Raw genomic sequence first — 19356 nt, 5'->3', positions numbered from 1 at the left:
GGTAAAAGACCCGATTATTGCCACCTACTGAATTACTGACACCTAGACTGTTTTACCTGAAATAACAAATAAACGTTGCGAAATTGTACATAAAGAACATTCTATGTACAACTAAAAATGTAATTCATACGATAGAAAAAGCAGCAGTTATTTTCCTTTTTTCCGTTAATTTGTGTGAAATGATAAACAATTTTTAGTCGATTGGATGAGTAGAAACGACAACTTGCTATCTCGGTTATGTTTCTGGTCAACTGATACAGAAATTATGCAATAAGTGTCAGTAATGGGATCTTTTATCCTATGTAACAACTAGACTACGGATTTCATACATTTATAGACTTTAAAGCTCTGCGAAATACAATAAAAGACCAAATTTTCATCAAATGCAACGACTGTCCTATTCCATTCTTAACTCAATAACATACTCAAGAGAAGATAGAAAATCCTTCGTTTGTTCTTGCATTCAAGAATCACTTTATAAAATATTATTTTACATAAAAATCAGCAGTCCAGTAATAACCAAAAGGTAGACATGATAATACACGTTACACGTCGCATTGGAAACTTTCAGACGAGCCAGGTAAACCGGGTGATCTCCGAGCGACCGACTGGGACAAGGATCACGTCGATCTCGCATGGACACCTCCAACAAACGACGGCGGATCACCTATCACCGGCTACATAATCGAGAAGAAAGACAAATACGGCGAATGGGAGAAAGCATTGGAAGTGCCCGCTGACGAGACAAGCGCAACCGTCCCTGACTTGATCGAAGGCCAGCCGTACGAGTTCCGTGTACGTGCCGTAAACAAAGCTGGCCCCGGCGAGCCATCGGACGCGACGCCAACAATCATTGCGAAACCGCGAAACCAGGCGCCGAAGATCGATCGTACGAATCTGGTGGAGGTCAGAATCAAAGCCGGTCAGAACTTCAGCTTCGACGTGAAGGTAACCGGTGAACCTCCACCGATCACGAAATGGTCGTTGAACAAGCGAGAGGTCAGACCCACCGAGCGAATCAAGGTGAAACACGTGGACTACAATACCACGCTGAGTGTCCGAATGGCCACCAGAGAGGACTCCGGCAAATACGTGATCACTGCCGAGAATATAAACGGTATGGACGAGGCTGTGGTCAAGGTGACGGTTCTGGACAGGCCGAGCCCACCTCAGGGACCGCTCAGAGCTTCCGACGTTCACGCCGAGGGATGCAAGCTGACCTGGAAACCACCGGAAGACGACGGTGGTCAACCGGTTGAAAAATATGTCGTCGAAAAGATGGACGAGGCGACTGGTCGCTGGGTACCGGCAGGCGAAACCGACGGACCCGAAACAGCGCTGCAAGTTGAAGGACTTACACCTGGACACAAGTACAAATTCAGAGTTCGCGCGGTCAACAAGCATGGCAAGTCGGAGCCACTGGCGTGCATGCAAACCGTCGAAGCAAAGAATCCGTTCGGTGAGTAAAGTATTCGTACTTCCGGCCCGATCGTGATTGTTCATCGGAAAACTGAATAACCGAGATTTATTATTTATTTATTTATTCATAAACGGGATGGCCCCAGTTTTTCTATAAATTGTTTACATAAGCCACATGTCGCAGGATATACAGGGTGGTCCGCGCAACTTGTACACCCTGAATAACATCTAAAAATTTTGTATAGAAAAGTTGTATAGTTTGGAGGGATACATTATGTAATGCATATATCTTTTTGTAAGTGGACGCGTCTCGAAGATTTGAATGTCAACTTTCAAATGAAATGCTATATTTTTTATGCCAAAATATCGAAGTTGACCTTCAAATCGCCGAAACGCCTCCACTTACAAAAAAATATATGCATTATATAATATATCCCTGCACATCATACAACTTTTCTATTAAAAGTTTTTTCATGTAATGCATACTTCTATGTTCTAAAGTCGTAATATTTAGTGAACGTATAATATCAGTGTAGTCATGATTGGTGGACATCGGCTCACCGTGTTTATAGGCAGCGTACCTAAGAAATTTGTGCTGATCAGCCTCTAACCGTCTTTTATGGCTATCATAACATGATTGTTGTTAACTGTTACTCGCAGACGAACCAGGAAAGCCTGGCACACCGACCGTCAGCGACTACGACTCGGACTTCGTGGAACTGCAATGGGATCGTCCACAAGAAGACGGTGGATCCCCCATTACCGGCTACGTCATCGAGAAACGGGACAAGTACAGCCCAACGTGGGAGAAATGTGCTGAAGTGGAAGGCGATGTGAATCGCGGCAAAGTGAACGATCTTATCGAAGGTACTCAATACGAGTTCCGCGTTAGGGCGGTTAACAAAGCTGGACCTGGTGAACCGTCGGATGCTTCCAAATCTCATCTGGCGCGACCCAAGAACCGTAAGTATTCTCCTTTGTGCTCTGTATCTACTAGGGACTTAAACCGGTATGATTTTGATACCGGTATTTGCCATCAAAGGTATACCGAAACCGATATATTACCGAAAACTGAAATAAATACTGGTATTTTTGCGGTTTCTATATGGGCAGGGCTTATACAGGGTTATACTAGTGTAGTAGTAAACTAAAAGTTATACTAATAGTTATAGTATAGTATAGCAATAGTGTAGTAATAGTTATATTAGTATAGGTCGAAGGTACAACCCTTACAACCGAAAATACTGGTATAATACCGATATTTTACGTTTCGGTAGAAGTTCCTGGTATCTCCTCGTGTATTTCAATGTAGTTTATCTCTACTGATTTATTTATTTATTATTTATTATTTTATTATTTTTCCATTGATTGTTCGTAAACATTATTTACAGTCCCGCCAAGGATCGACAGGAAGTACATGTTGGACGTGAAAGTGAAAGCAGGCGGCTTCTACGACTTCGACGTCCCAGTGATCGGAGAACCACCTCCAACCAAGACCTGGACATTGAAGGGCACGCCAGTCATCGGGGACGACCGTATCAAGATCGTAAACGAAGACTACAACACGAAGGTCCGCGTGATCGAAGCCAGGCGTTCCGATTCCGGTGTGTACACCCTGGAAGCCAAGAACATTAACGGCAGGGACGCGGCAACGCTGAACGTGAACGTCCTAGACGTGCCAGCTCCGCCGGAGGGACCTCTGAAGATCGACAACGTGACCAAGAACGGTTGCAACCTCAAGTGGCGACCGCCGAAAGACGACGGTGGCTCGGAAATACAGTATTACCAGGTCGAGAAAATGGACACGGAGAACATGCGATGGGTGCCAGTTGCCGAAGCATCCTCGACTTCCGCCCACGTGGATCACCTGATCGAGGGACACGATTACCAGTTCAGGGTACGTGCCGTGAACAAGCAAGGTGAATCGATGCCACTCACTGGCATGGACACGATCACCGCCAAAGATCCGTATGATAAACCGGACAAGCCTGGAGCACCGGTCGCCACCGACTGGGACAAAGACCACGTCGATTTGGAATGGGCACCGCCTAAGAAGGACGGTGGATCGCCCATTACTGGATACATCATCGAAAAACGACCTCGATTCGGATCCTGGGAGAAGGCCGCGGAGATCGACGGCAACAAAACCAGCGGCAGGGTTCCTGATTTAGTGGAAGGACAGGAATACGAGTTCAGAGTGATCGCCGTTAATAAGGCTGGTCCTGGAGAACCGTCGGAAGCTTCCTCTCCGATCGTTGCTAAACCACGCTTCCGTAAGTAAAATACTACCTGGGTTTTGTTCACCTGAAAAAATGTTAGTGGCCATAGTAATTAATAATCAGAAGTTTAGAATTTAAATTAAATTCGCCGAGGAAGCGAAAAATTAAATTATTTAAATCTAATTAAATCTTTATATAATCTAATTAAGTTAAGCCGAGGAGCTTTTTAACACTCACCAAGAATTTACTGTAGTTGAAAAATTCATATTTTGTTATTTACGTCATGTTTCGAAAAATGTCTTCGAGATTTATTAATATCTGGTTTCCATTTAAATAAAAATTACTTTTCACTCAATGATCTTTTTCCAAAAAATATTTAAAATAACTGTTATTTTTGATCTCTTAATTACTAATTAATAATATCTCTTTCGTTACAGTTGCCCCATCTTTCGACCCGCATTGTTTGAGCGACATAGTTGTAAAAGCTGGACAAAAGATCAGCTTCATCATTCCCATCCAGGCGTCTCCTAAACCTATGGCCACGTGGACCTTGGAGGGAGCGGTGATCATGGCTGATTCTCGCCATGAAATGTACACTACAAATACCGAGACAACATTCGAGATTCCATTCTCTGTTCGTTCCGACACAGGTCGATATGCATTGACGTTGCAGAACGAACACGGTAAATTCAGCTCGAGCGCGAGGGTCACGGTCCTCGACAGACCGTCACCGCCACAGAAACCACTCGAGATCAGTAACATCACCAAGGAAGGTTGCCACTTGGCTTGGGGTCATCCATTGGACGACGGAGGCAGCCCGATTTTGCACTATGTTGTCGAAAAGATGGACTTGTCTCGTGGCACCTGGTCCGACGCTGGCATGAGCATGATATTAAGCCACGAAGTTGCTAGATTGACGCATCGTAAGGAATACTTGTTCCGTGTGAAAGCCGTCAATACCATCGGCGAGTCTGATCCGCTCGAGGCGCCCAAGAGTATCGTAGCTAAGAATGAATTCGGTTCGTTTCCAGACTATCAAGTACAGTGGACTCTAACTATATTGCTACTAAACATATTTCCACGCGAGGCACTTCCCCTTCACACGTACTTTGGAAATTCCACGTTAAAAGATTAGAAATGAAGAAGTACATTTTTTATCTTTTATTCCTTATTCGAAACTGTTTATTAGAAAAATCTCAGGTACCACAGACAGTAGTATAACCAAATGAAAAAAAAAATGCCATTTTACTCCCCTACAGTCCCGACCATGGCAATATAATTAGGGTCCACTATATTGTAAACTATCTTGTTGTATTCAAATTACCTATTGTAACTATTTAATTCGTTCAGATGAACCTGATGCCCCTGGAAGACCACAGATCACAGACTGGGACCGAGACCACGTCGACCTGCAGTGGCCAGCGCCAAGCAACGACGGTGGATCTCCACTTACAGGATACATTATTCAGAAGAAAGAGAAAGGTAGCCCTTACTGGGTGAATGCAGTCCACGTACCTCCGAATCAGACGAACACCACCGTGCCCGATCTGACGGAGGGACAAGAATACGAGTTCCGTGTGATCGCGGTGAACGCTGCTGGACAATCCGAACCGTCTGAGCCTAGCGACCTCGTCACCGCTAAACCCCGCTACCGTGAGTGTTACGAAAGGATAAAATAATTCGCGATTCACAGAAATTTAATCGAGCGTTTCGTTAATTATAAAAGAAATAATAATATTAAATATTAAATATTATATATTAATTGTAAAATGTGTTCGACGTTTCAGTTGCTCCAAAGATCAAAACACCTCTGCAAGATATTCGCATCAAGGCTGGTCTTATCTTCCACGTCGACATCGACTTCGTCGGTGAACCGACACCGGAAGTTACATGGACCGTTGGAAGCAAAGAGCTGGAAACCACCGACAGAACAACCGTCACATCGATTGGTTATCACACTATCGTTCACACAGTGAACGCAAAGAGGTCCGATTCCGGATTGTATCACTTATTGTTGAAAAACAGCAGCGGCATAGACGAGGGTAGCTTCCAGGTGATCGTTCTCGACCGACCGGGACCACCGGAAGCTCCTCTGGAGTACGAAGAAATCACCAGCCAGTCGGTGACGCTGTCCTGGAAACCACCGAAAGACAACGGCGGTAGCGAAATCACGTGAGTAAAAATAACGTTGGAATATTTATGTACATTACACAGCTTGTGGCAGAGAAGATAATAAAATGAAACGTTAATTTTTTTCCAGTGGATACGTGATCGAGAAACGTGACTTGACCCACGGTGGCGGTTGGGTTCCAGCGGTAACTCACGTCAATCCGAAGTACAATCATGCCACGGTACCAAGATTGCTCGAAGGTACCACGTACGAATTCCGAGTAAGCGCTGAGAACCTTCAAGGACGTTCCGAGCCTTTGACCACCGACCATTCGATCGTCGCCAAGAATCAATTCGGTAATTTTCTGCTCCATAATAATCTACTGTTACGATATACACGCAAATTTCCATTCTTTACATGCTAAATTCTGTTCGCGTAGTTGCACCTGGACAGCCTGGCAAGCCAGAATGCGTCGAAGCCGACAAGGATCACATCAAGATCAAATGGACCGCGCCGATTAGTAACGGTGGATCGAAGATTATCGGTTACGACGTGGAGCGCCGCGACAGAGCAACCGGTCGCTGGCTAAAGATGAACAAAGAACCCGTGAAATACGCGGAATTCTACGACGACCATGTAACCGAGGGCCACGCTTACGAATACCGTGTGACGGCCATAAACGCCGCTGGATCTGGCAAGCCTAGCGACACATCGGCTGTCTTTATCGCGAAACCGATGAAAGAGAAACCGAAATTGAATCTCGACGCGCTTATCGGACGCAAGATCAAGGTCCGTGCCGGAGAACCGATCAACGTGAACATTCCACTGTCCGGCGCGCCTACACCCACCATCGAATGGACCAAGGATGCAAGGCCTCTGCTAGAAACTCTTCGAATATCGGTAAGGAAAGAGCTTAATTCCATCCACGCAAGTTCTGTACCGTGCGAAAATTATAAATAAGTTTCCTTAATTCCAAATATGGATAACCATTTTACTTTCAGACCGAAACGAAGAGCGATCGCACCAACCTGTCGATCGAGAAATCGGTCCGGGAGGATGGCGGATTCTACACGGTCACGGCATGGAACGAGCACGGAAAAGACTCGGCAGAGATCGAGGTGATCGTTGTCGACAGACCTGGTCCACCTCAAGGTCCTCTACAGTACACCGGAACTACCCAAGAAAGCGTGTCCCTGTCCTGGAACAAACCTCTGGACGACGGTGGTTCCGATATCACGAACTACATCGTCGAGGTATCCGACTACGGAGCCGATAATTGGCGACAGACACCTGGATATTGTCCGCGTACCAGCTACACCGCCAAAGGACTCACCGAAGGCAAGAAGTATATCTTCCGTGTTCGAGCGGAGAATATGTACGGTGTGTCGGAACCGTTGGAGGGTAAGCCAGTTATCGCGAAGAGTCCATACGACCCACCGGATGCGCCCAGTCAGCCGGAAATCCTTGGATATACTCCAAACAGTTGCAGTCTTTTCTGGAATCCACCGCTCAATACTGGTGGCAAGCCTATTACTGGTGAGAAATCGCGTTTCAAATTCTACACAGAACCTCAAATCGCGAAAAGTGTTGTGACGGCGATTTTTAACAATTTCCCAGGTTACTATGTGGAGAGACGCGAGCGCGGAGGCGAATGGCTCAAGGTCAACAATTATCCAACGCCAAACACAACCTTCACGGTACAAGATCTTCACGAGGGAACCAAATACGAATTTAGAGTTATCGCTGTTAACGAAGCTGGACCTGGTAAACCCAGCAAGCCCACCGAACCAATTACTGCTGGACACCAGCGATGTAAGAACCAAAATACTAACTTTCATCTCTTATTCTTTTTTTTTTCGCCAGGAATTCATCGAGTAATCAACTGTTATTTTCTTTCAGTGCGTCCTGATCCTCCAGAACCACCGAAACCGGACAGAATCACAAAGGATTCGGTAACACTAAGCTGGCGTCCTCCGCGCAGCGACGGTGGCGCCAAGATCAGAGGTTATATCGTTCAAATAAAGAAGAGAGGACAAGATGAATGGGACGAAGTTAACGGTGCCCTGATACCAACGAATGTCTACACGGTGCCGAAACTGACGGAGGGCGAGGAATACCTCTTCAGGGTGATCGCCGTGAACGATGTCGGCAACAGCGATCCAAGCAAACAGAGTAATCCAATCGTCATCGAGGAACAGCCAAACAAACCGGTCATGGATCTGGGTGGTGTTCGCGATATCACCGTTCGTGCTGGCGAGGACTTCTCCATTCACGTGCCGTACATCGGCTTCCCGAAACCTACTGCCACTTGGTTCGCCAACGATGTGGTCAAGGACGACACTGACCATCGCGTGCATCAACAATTGGGCGATGACTATGCCAGGTATATTCAGAAACTTGCAGAACACTAATTCCTGGATCATTCCACGGGAAGTCCAACACTTTTGGACCATCATTTCAGATTTTGTTCAAATTTGGATATATATTGGCGATATGTAAATGTATCTCGAAGGATTTTTGAAAATTTGAAAAATTGTTGATTTTACAGTTGTTTGAAATTTAGGGTCAAGTTTTTTTCAATAAATCATAACTATTGAACTAACAAGCTGATCAAAATAAACTTTGCGGGTGCTTACAGTGGAGTCATAACAGTACCTAATCAAAAGTATTTCAGTTAGAAGAAAATATTTTTTAACCATTTATTTTGTAATTGTTTGAAATAAATGCAACTTTATAATAGTAGGGCTCAATTGAAACATTTGAAAAAAATGAGGAGGTAGTCCTAATTCTCCTCTTTATGGACAAATTAAAACAAAATGAGGGGACTGTAAAATTGACCAAATTTGAACAAAATCGAAATGGTGCTCCAAAAAGTGTCTGATTTCCCGTGAAATGGCCCTCCTATGTATTATTTAGGCAGAACAGTGTATACTAAACAGTTAAATAATTGTTCGTTTGTAGTCTGGTTGTGAAGAATTCCAAACGATCAGACGGTGGAGTGTACAGACTCCAGTTGCGCAATTCATCTGGCTTCGATACGGCTACGGTGAACGTTAAAGTTCTCGACAGACCGAATCCACCTGAGAATCTACACGCCGACGAATTCGGTGGAGATGCTCTCACATTGTTCTGGAACCCACCGAAGGATAATGGCGGCGCTGATATCACCAACTATGTCGTCGAGAAGCGAGAGCCAAAGGGTACCTGGTCGAAGGTTTGTGACACGATACCTATGTTCTTCTACACATCCAGACAGCACATGATGCCTTGAAGACTGCTCGAAGATGCCTTAGACCTAAAATAGCCGTAAAATGGACGTCTCCAAGGCGTCGTGTGTTATCTACACAGTAAAATGTTCCATCACAAATCTTCGACGATTTTTCATACCGATCTAATCAACAGGTGAGCAGCTACATCACAACGCCATTCGTTCGAGTACGAAACCTGACCGTTGGAAGCGTCTACGAATTCCGCGTGATGGCCGAGAATCAATACGGCACTTCGGACCCAGTGACAACGATGGATCCGATCAAGGCCAGACATCCGTTCGACCCACCGGGTGCACCTGGAACGCCCAGAGGCGTTGAAACAACGGAAGACAGCATAACGATCACCTGGACCAAACCTCGCCACGATGGAGGATCTCCAATTCTTGGATATGTTATCGAAAAACGTCTATTAAGCGAGGACAAATGGACGAAAGCCACACCGTCTCTCGTTCACGAGACTACTTACAGGGTAACAGGACTGATCGAGAACCACGACTACGAATTCCGTGTGGCTGCCGAGAACGCAGCCGGTCGTGGACCGTATAGCTCGAACTCTGAGGTGATCAGAGCCAGCGCACCACCATGTAAGTATCTGCGAAGTAGTGGCAATATTTTCTATCGATATTTAATGTGGTGATATATTCCATTATCGGTACTTAACCTATAAATATCGAAAGATACAATTCAAATATATCGCCATCACTTCTGCAAAGCCTGATTAATCCTTTAATCGGTCAAAGAACGACCCTTGATTCTAACGATCGTATAAATTGTTTCCAGTCCCACCAAGGATCACGTCCGACTTGAGTATTCGCGACATGACGGTAATCGCCGGAGAACCGTTCACTATAACCGTTCCGTACACGGCGAATCCAAAACCAAGACCAAGCTGGTCCATCAACGGCGAGGAAGTACTCACAGGAGATAGGATCAAGTTCGACACCACTGACATTGCCTCGCAATTCATCAATAAGAAGGCTAAACGATCAGACACTGGAACTTATACTATCTATCTCACGAACACTGTCGGCACAGACTCTGCCTCCTGCAAAGTGCTCGTTGTCGGTGAGTCTTTGTCGTCGAACAGCCATGGAAATGACTGCAACAATCTTTTCGTTTCCACCAACTCTACAACGTAATTAAATTTCCAGACAAACCATCTCCGCCTCAAGCCCCATTGGACATTTCGGATATTACTCCGGAAACTTGCGCACTGTCCTGGAAACCTCCCTTCGACGATGGTGGTTCACCTGTTACGAACTACGTCGTCGAGAAACTGGATCCGGCTGGTGTAAGTTTTCCGATCGCTATATAGGGTGTCCTGAAATAGCTTCGACTCCCGGAAATTAAGGGTTTCTGTGACGATTTGAAATAACTTTTCCCTTAGCAAAAATGTTATCCGGGGCTTCGTTAATATCCCGTTAACAAAGCATCGAATAACATTTTTACTAAGGAAAAAGTTGTTTCAAATCAACCCAGAAACCCCTCATTTCCAGGAGTCGAACATATTTTGGGACACCCTGTATTATCAGTACGAATAATAACGATCATCGAAGAATCGGTGTTCAACGTTCCGAATAATTTTCCAGTACTGGGTGAAGCTGAGCAGCTTCGTAAGAAACACGCATTACGACGTGATCGGTCTGGAACCGAACCGGCAGTACAACTTCCGCATACGCGCGGAGAACCAGTACGGAGTATCGGAACCGCTACAGGCGGATGAACCAATCACTGCTAAGTTCCCGTTCACGGTGCCCGATCCACCTGGACAGCCACGTGTTATCGACTGGGACACCTCGAATGCGACTGTGGTCTGGACACGACCAATATCGGACGGTGGTTCTCGAGTCCAGGTGTGTAAATCGCGTGTAAATAACGAGATAATCGATTTCAATCAACCCTTTGCATTTGCAATTTCCTGATTCCCCATACATTTTGTCACGTCAGAGGTGACTTGGTTTGAAGTAGCTAAAAGGCGAACGCCTTAAGATGGTTCGTACTAAATTCGAAGCACTAGATAATTAAATAAAATTCATACAGATTGGTTATTCGAATGAAATATACACAAAAAAAATTGAGACTCGGTCGCCGATCAAATTAATAAGAAAAAGCTTGTCAAAAATTGAGTTTTCAACACAGCTTTTATGGCAGTCTTACGATTTCTTACCGGAAGTATAATCTTTTCTCTTATGGCAGTCTTACGATTTCTTACCGGAAGTATAATCTTTTCTATTCACAAAAATTAGAACTGTTGAGTTTTCAACACAGCTTTTATGGCAGTCTTACGATTTCTTACCGGAAGTATAATCTTTCTAACTAAAAACTAGGTATCTCATTATATCTCACTTGATGGATATTGTATTAGTGTGCCGTAACGTTTTAAATCATATATTATAAAAATCGGTTTTCACCCGTGTGAATAAAATGAAATTAAATTAAATATTGTCGTGTCTTCTTCAGGGTTACAAGATCGAATTCCGCGATCCTGCGGACGATGCCCAATGGAGAGTGGCGAACGACTATCTCGTCAAGGACACAACATACATTTGCTACAATCTGCTCAGTGGCCACGAATACGAGTTTAGAATCCGAGCGAAGAACGCGGCTGGCTTCAGTAGACCGAGTCCACCCTCGGCACCGTTCAAACTCAAGAGCAAATTCAATGTGCCCTCGCAACCAGGCACCCCACAAGTGGTCAAGGTCGGTAAGAACTACGTCGACCTCAAATGGGAGGCTCCGATCTCCGACGGCGGCAGCCGTATCACCGGTTACATCATCGAGAAACGGGAAGTCGGAAGCGCCCTCTGGGCCAAATGCAACGAGTACAATGTTACCGACACGGACTACACCGTTATGCATCTCATCGAGCGCGGTGACTACGAGTTCCGAATCTTCGCGGTCAACGCAGCCGGAAGATCCGAACCTAGCTCTTGCACCACTCCTGTCAAGATCTGCGAGGTCGAAGGAGGCGAGAAACCAGAATTCATCAGAACTCTGCCCGTCAGCCAGAACATACCACTTGGCAAGACCTTGGTGTTCGAATGCGAAGCTTCCGGCAAACCTTTACCCACCGCCAGGTTGGTATTCCAGAAAAATGTCCTTCTCTATCATTGTTGCTGATAATTTTATATATAAATTCGTCCGATTTTCAGGTGGCTGAGAAACGGCAGGGAAATCACGATAGGTGGTCGCTTCAAAACGGAGGCGTTCGATGGAATTTACAGGCTGGTTATATCAGACGTGATGGACGCGGACGCTGGTGACTACAGTTGTCAGGTCTCGAATCCATTGGGCATTGCCACCACAACGACTCGATTGAGGATCGGCACTCCGCCGCGTATCGAACGAATGCCCGATGATCTGTACCTTGCCGAAGGCGACAACACGAAGATCAAGATATACTACAGCGGCGATCAGCCCATGGACATTACCCTCAAGAAGGACGGCCGCAAGATCGTCGAAACGTCGCACGTCAAGTACACCGTGTTCGACGAGTACCTTATCATCTTTATCAAGGATATCGAGAAGGACGACGCCGGCGTTTACGACCTCTGCATCTCGAACGACAGCGGCAGCGTCAGCGGTTCGTTCAACGTCTACATCACTGGTCTACCTGGACCTCCAATTGGACCTCTGGACGTATCAGATATCAACAAACACACCTGCACATTGTCGTGGCATCCACCGAAAGTGGACGGTGGTCTTCGTGTCACTCACTACGTGGTCGAGCGTCGCGACGTCAGCCTCACACACTGGATCATCGTTTCGTCCTTCTGCAAGGACACGACATTCATGGTCCAAGGTTTAACCGAGGGACAGGAGTATCTGTTCCGAGTTATGGCGGTGAACGACAACGGAATGGGACCGCCGTTGGAAGGCACCAACCCCATCAAGGCCAAGGCGCCGTTCGATCCTCCTGGACCACCGGGAACACCAAAGGTGACAGAGGTCGGCGGAGATTTCGTCAATCTCTCTTGGGACAGACCGGAAACCGACGGAGGCTCGAAGATTCAGGGTTACTGGATCGACAAACGGGAGGTGGGAGGTCAAGCCTGGCAACGCGTGAACGTGGCCATCTGTCTGCCCACGCAGATCAACATCCCGAACTTGATCGAGGGAAGACAATACGAATTCCGTGTATTCGCTCAAAACGCAGCTGGTCTTGGCCCCGAATCGAAGGCCTCGACGTCGGTGAAGATCTCCGATCCTCAAGCGGCCAAGGCTCCAGAGATCATACAACCGTTGCACAAGGTGAACTGCGTGCAGAACCACAACGCACACTTCCAATGCAAGATCGTTGGCATACCAAGGCCGACGATCACATGGTTCAAGGGCGCCCGCGAGATCGTCAGCGGATCTCGGTACAACATATACTCGGAGGGCGACGTGCACAACCTGATAATCCACGACGTCTTCGGTGAAGACGCTGACGAATACTTCTGTCGTGCCGTGAACAAATGCGGCGTCAAATCGACGAAGGGAGAATTGTTAATCAAGACACCACCGAAATTGAATGTACCACCAAGGTTCAGAGACACCGCCTTCTTCGACAAAGGTGTCAATGTAGTTATCAAGATTCCGTTCACTGGCTACCCGAAACCGAAGATCAGCTGGGTCAGAGAAGGCGAGGCAATCGAATCTGGAGGACACTACAACGTTGAAGTTAAGGAACGACACGCCGTTCTAACGATCATAGATGGCAGTCGAATCGACTCTGGACCGTACCGTATCACAGCGGAGAACGATCTCGGCCAGGACACCGCCATCATCAAGATCCAAATCAGCGATCGACCGGACCCACCGAGGTTCCCCCAGATCGACAACATCGGTCACGATTCGTTGGCTCTTAGCTGGAAACCACCGTTATGGGACGGCGGCAGCAACATCACAAACTATCTCGTCGAGAAACGGGAACACCCGATGAGCAGCTGGATCAGAGTCGGAAACACCAGATTCTGCACAATGGCGGTCACCGGGCTGAGCCCTGGGCATCAGTACGATTTCAGGGTCTGCGCTGAGAATATCTACGGTAGATCCGATCCCAGCGAAGTGACACCGTTGATCACGACAAAGGGCATCGTCAAGAGGGAGTTCAAACAAAAGGAGTACAAGGTACACAATTGTATTCGAATAATACATAAGGGTCATTCCACGCGAAATCGGAGACTTTTTGGAGCACTATTTCTGATTTTGTTCAAATTTGGATATGTTGTAGCCTTTAGCGATATATAAACGTACCCCGAAGGATTTTTAAAAATTTGAAAAATTGTTGATTTTACAGCTGTTTGAAATTTAGAGTCTTTTTTTCAATATATCATAACTATTGAACTAACAAACTAATCAAAATGAGCTTTGCGGATACTTACAGTGGAGATATAAAAGTACCAAATAAGAATTATTTCAGTTAAAAAAAATATTTTTTAAGCATTTATTTTGCATATGTTTTAAATAAATGTCCTGTTTTTATACCGGGGAACTATTTAAAAATTTGGGGAATACATGAGGATATAGACCTGTGTCCTCTTTATGGACATATCTCCAAAAATGTGGACACTATAAAAGTGACCCTATGAAAATTAATTGAAGTGAACGTTCTCTTCTGATTCGTAACTCGAAACTCTTTATCTAGATAATAATGTGCCTATTTTTATACAAGGTGGACGAGTCCGGCAAGAAGATCCGCGGACGATCCGACGAGAAACCGTCCGATTACGATCAATTCGTGTTCGACGTGTACAGCAAATACGTGCCGCAGCCGGTCGAGATCAAACACTTCTCCGTCTACGACCGTTACGACATTCTCGAGGAGATCGGCACTGGTGCGTTCGGCGTGGTGCATCGTTGCCGCGAGAGAGCCACTGGAAACATATTCGCCGCCAAATTTATCCCCGTGTCCCACGCGATGGAGAAGGAACTTATCAGGAAAGAGATCGATATAATGAATCAACTCCACCATCCGAAACTGATCAATCTCCACGACGCCTTCGAGGACGACGACGAGATGGTTTTGATATTCGAGTTGTGAGTACCTAGATGTTCAAGATAAACGTGTTTAAAAGGGGAGTCTCGCTTTATTCGTAATCTCGACCCGTTGCTTGTTCAGCTTGTCCGGCGGTGAACTGTTCGAGAGGATCACGGCCGAGGGTTACACCATGTCCGAGGCTGAGGTGATCAACTACATGAGGCAGATCTGCGAGGCCGTTAAGCATATGCACGAGAAGAACATCATTCATTTGGGTAAAATCATTTCAGACTCTTCGATTTCTCCTACTATGCAGAATATCCCGTTTAATCCTCATAAGGGGAAGGCACGGATAACGGAAATCGTTTTTGGAACGACAGTACAGACTCTTCGATTATTGTCCGACTTGTTCTACGGGACCTCCATGCGCAATAAAAGAATCAATAACATCAATGGAAAGTAGGAGTGCTACGTGGAGAAGCGCGTAGAGTCTCGGCTTTCGATGCCGGGGTTGTGGGTTCGAATCCTGCATGGGCCCTCATTTTTCCAACGCTCCTTAATATGGATTTAAACAAAATTTTACCTTCATATGAAGGACGTATGAATCACGTATAAAAAATCAGTTGCATCACATTATATGCCCCCAGAAATCATTCACCTGAAGTATTTTTCAGTATCATCAACAGTTTCCAAGATATTCGAGTGTGATTCGGTTTAAACGGAACGACCCTGTAAAATTCCCTGCTTATAAATGGAATCTAAATTTCGGTATTCTCCCGTTTCTTCAGACATCAAGCCCGAGAACATCATGTGCCAGACACGCAACAGCACGAACGTCAAGTTGATCGACTTTGGTTTGGCCACGAAACTCGATCCCAACGAAGTGGTCAAGATCAGCACCGGCACCGCCGAGTTCGCCGCGCCTGAGATCGTCGAGCGTGAACCGGTCGGCTTCTACACGGACATGTGGGCCTGCGGTGTATTGGCCTACGTTCTGTAAGCAAAACGCGTTCTATTTTGTCATTATCATCTTTCGTTGGACCGTTGACGAGACTGATTGGCTTAATTTCATCGTAGATTGAGCGGCCTTTCACCGTTCGCCGGCGACAACGACATCGAAACACTGAAGAACGTTAAGGCCTGCGATTGGGACTTCGACGAAGAAGCATTCCGTGATGTTTCCGAGGAGGGCAAGGACTTCATTAGACGACTGCTCGTCAAAAACAAAGAGTACGGTTTTCTAATTTTATTTTGCAATTAACGACACGTAAATCTACCCAGTTAGCACATGACGCCTTGAAGACGCCCATTTTACGGCTGTTTTTGGTCTGAGACGCCTTTAAGCCGTCTTCAAGATGTCATGTGCTATTTGGGTATGGATTATAATACGGCAGAACTGTATGAAAGACGTCTTATGTTGATTCGTCTTCCAGGAAACGTATGACTGCTCACGAGTGCCTGTTGCACGCGTGGTTGACCGGTGACCATAGCGATCGAACTAAAGCTATTTCGAGCAGCCGATACCTCAAGTTCAGGGATAGGCTGCGCGCCAAGTACGAGAACTGGGACAAATACATTCTTCCCATTGGTCGTCTGGCAGAATATTCTTCGCTTAGGAAGTTATTGGTCGACAAATATAAGATTTACGATTCTTGCTTCGGTAAGGGACTAAGACGCCTTTAAGCCGTCTGTGTGCTATTTGGAGTGGGACAAAGCGAAGATAATTTCTGATCGTTAAATGTATCAATTCGTCTTGTGAATCGTTTACAGACCGCAGACAAGCCGCGCCAAGGTTCGTCATCAAACCTACTAGTGCATTCGCCTACGAAGGCCAGAGCGTGAAGTTCACTTGTCGCGTGATCGCGATTGCCGACCCGACTCTCACGTGGTTCCACAACAACCAGGAACTTCGACAGTCTGTCAAATTCATGAAACGATACCATGGTGATGACTACACCTTCATCATCAACAGAGTGAAGCTAGAGGACAGAGGAGAATACGTGATCAGGGCGGAGAATCATTATGGTTACAGGGAGGAGGTTGTCTTCCTGAACGTGCAACGTAAGTCTTAATACGTATTTACAGTAGCTGAGTAAAAAATTACCACTTTTCGAATTCTTTATAAAGTAAATCTCCCAACTACTGCCATTCTATTTATTTTATTTAGTAAAAACGTAACGTATAAAGTATTGTGTCCAGAAAATTTTATTGTTAAGTTGGGACTCTAATTTACTTAAAGACAAAGAAATACATACACTTCTATGTATCTGGTATGCAAAAATTAATGTTGAAAAACAAAAATGCAATTTGAGCGTCAACACGACAATATGTAAGTAGGAAGTGATGGCGAAAACATACTAAAGAAAGGGTCATAATTTTACTATTTAACCCATATATCCAGTGTATAAAATGAATTGTTCAAGTATATAAGAATTACTTTCATTTTTGAGGTGACAGTTATAGGGACATTGAGTTCGCTCGCAGATTTTTATTAATTATTAATTAACTATTCATATTTAATATTTGGAACTATTTTTTTTTTAAGAAACAGGTGTTAAACAATATTACGTACGAAACTGAGACGATTTTTAGGTTTAACAACACGTAAAATCATTAAATGAAGTGACGCCACAATCTTAAGGTGACAGTAATTGGGACCATCAGATGCACGCCTTAAAACCAGCACATCCTATTTAGTCATTTTTTCTTACTTTCAATAGTAACGAAAATAATTTAGGTGCTCTAGTTAAAATTGACACCCTGTATACACGAAACATAGTAATAATAGTAATAATAGTTTATTGAGACGGGCGTACATTCGCCCAATATACATTCATATAATACAAAGCACTTATTGTAATAGAATTAAACTCAATCATATTTAACGTGAATATTAAAGAAAAGGAAGGAACAAAAGAGATAGAAAATAGAAGTAGAAGTAATAATACTTAATACTTAACACAATGCATAAATTTACGCGAGTATGTGCGCGTGCTAATACACGTTTACACAGTAATATACTGCTGCAGTAGAAGTAAAGTGAAACTTGTAACTGTAGGTGTTAATGTACCAAGTTGAGAGATACATCTTATATACCTAAAGTCTTCAATGAATGTTTAAAAATGTTGATAGTGTAACATTTTAAGTATATTCTAGTTGTAAATGTTTTATATAAACGAGTACCTCCTTTCGATCCTCAGCACTGCCCAGAGAGATTCCAAAGTACAGGCCGGAATTACACCCGGTCCGAAGAAGAGAACCCCTCGGCTACAACATCTGGATGGAAACGATCGAATCCGCGCCCAGTTTCACCTTCCTCCTTCGACCCCGTGTCATTCAAGTCAGGCAAACTTGCAAGCTCCTCTGCTGCCTGAGCGGCAACCCACCGCCCTCTGTGAAATGGTACAAGGACAGGGACGAGCTCTCCAAGCATCACTACGCGATGACCCACTCGGACGGTGTAGTGACGATGGAGATAATCGACTGCAAGCCGGAAGACAGTGGGAAATACCGTTGCGTGGCGACCAACAAGCACGGAAAGGACGAGACCAGCTGTGTCGTTATTGTCGAAGGTACGGTGAAATATAAAAACAACAGAAAGAAGGTCGTGGTTACGAAGTATCGTATGGATTAAATAATTTTATTATGGAGTTATATGTGTATCTAGTGTGTCGACGAAAGACTGATCGAATATTTATTTGTAGGCACTGGAGAAACTGAGGAGCAAGTTAAATTAGCGCACGACCTCCTACATTCCGGAGGTACTATACCGAGTGTAGACCTCTCCCATTTGTGATCCCCTCTAATTTTAGACTGGTTATACATCAGAGTTTTATGAAAGCACAGAGGTCCGAAACCGTAAAAAACAATGCTGAAAAGTCAGATTTTCGACTTCTTTAGAAATGCATGATATTTTGGGCATTGATTCTTGTATCTGTGAACAAAGTTTTGGCATGCATAAGGCTTCCTGTGAGTCACCGAAAATTGTCTGGGAAAGCTTTGAAAATTGGAAACAATGCCTGCTTCAAAACGATCGTATTTTTTTCCTGAAATTGGCGTATTTCGCCTTGGTATATTTTTCTATGGATACGAATTGACTTGAATCTAACTATACACCGTTAGAGAATGTCTATTCAGCTATAAGCACGTGTAATTATAAATGCGATAAACTTATTACAACCCCTTGAAAGATACCCCCTCGTAAATCTCTATTTTATCCCTCTTTTCCGGTTTAGTTAGACTTACAAAAGAAAATTTTCGTGAAGTTGCGGTTAATTCTATACGAGAGTATATGTCAGAACCTACTTAAAATGGCTGCATAATAATCATTTGCATCTACATGTCGAATCAGAATTTATAATGATTTATTTATAATCA

The 19356-nt window shown here is 44.8% G+C and overlaps 1 protein-coding gene across 1 annotated transcript in view; it reads left to right on the top strand.

The window, feature by feature from the left end:
* Positions 1-19356, top strand: part of LOC107189806 (twitchin) — a 100698-nt gene that overhangs the window by 76269 nt on the left and 5073 nt on the right. Inside the window, exons 73-98 of the mRNA XM_015578473.1 lie at positions 572-1459; positions 2080-2382; positions 2811-3692; positions 4076-4657; positions 4989-5291; positions 5426-5810; positions 5899-6104; positions 6188-6648; positions 6750-7284; positions 7366-7560; positions 7648-8131; positions 8710-8962; positions 9151-9601; positions 9798-10082; positions 10169-10308; positions 10607-10870; positions 11478-12094; positions 12170-14129; positions 14674-15038; positions 15121-15254; positions 15768-15975; positions 16057-16209; positions 16413-16639; positions 16750-17040; positions 18180-18551; positions 18684-18740. Coding sequence (XP_015433959.1) covers positions 572-1459; positions 2080-2382; positions 2811-3692; positions 4076-4657; positions 4989-5291; positions 5426-5810; positions 5899-6104; positions 6188-6648; positions 6750-7284; positions 7366-7560; positions 7648-8131; positions 8710-8962; positions 9151-9601; positions 9798-10082; positions 10169-10308; positions 10607-10870; positions 11478-12094; positions 12170-14129; positions 14674-15038; positions 15121-15254; positions 15768-15975; positions 16057-16209; positions 16413-16639; positions 16750-17040; positions 18180-18551; positions 18684-18740 — 11001 coding nt within the window. The remainder of the gene's footprint in view (positions 1-571; positions 1460-2079; positions 2383-2810; positions 3693-4075; positions 4658-4988; positions 5292-5425; positions 5811-5898; positions 6105-6187; positions 6649-6749; positions 7285-7365; positions 7561-7647; positions 8132-8709; positions 8963-9150; positions 9602-9797; positions 10083-10168; positions 10309-10606; positions 10871-11477; positions 12095-12169; positions 14130-14673; positions 15039-15120; positions 15255-15767; positions 15976-16056; positions 16210-16412; positions 16640-16749; positions 17041-18179; positions 18552-18683; positions 18741-19356) is intronic.

The sequence above is a fragment of the Dufourea novaeangliae genome, unplaced genomic scaffold, assembly GCF_001272555.1.
Source record: "Dufourea novaeangliae isolate 0120121106 unplaced genomic scaffold, ASM127255v1 scaffold173, whole genome shotgun sequence".
Classification (NCBI taxonomy): Eukaryota; Metazoa; Arthropoda; class Insecta; order Hymenoptera; family Halictidae; genus Dufourea; species Dufourea novaeangliae.
The sequence above is the reverse complement of the archived record's forward strand: the minus strand, read 5'-3'. Positions and strand labels throughout refer to the sequence as shown.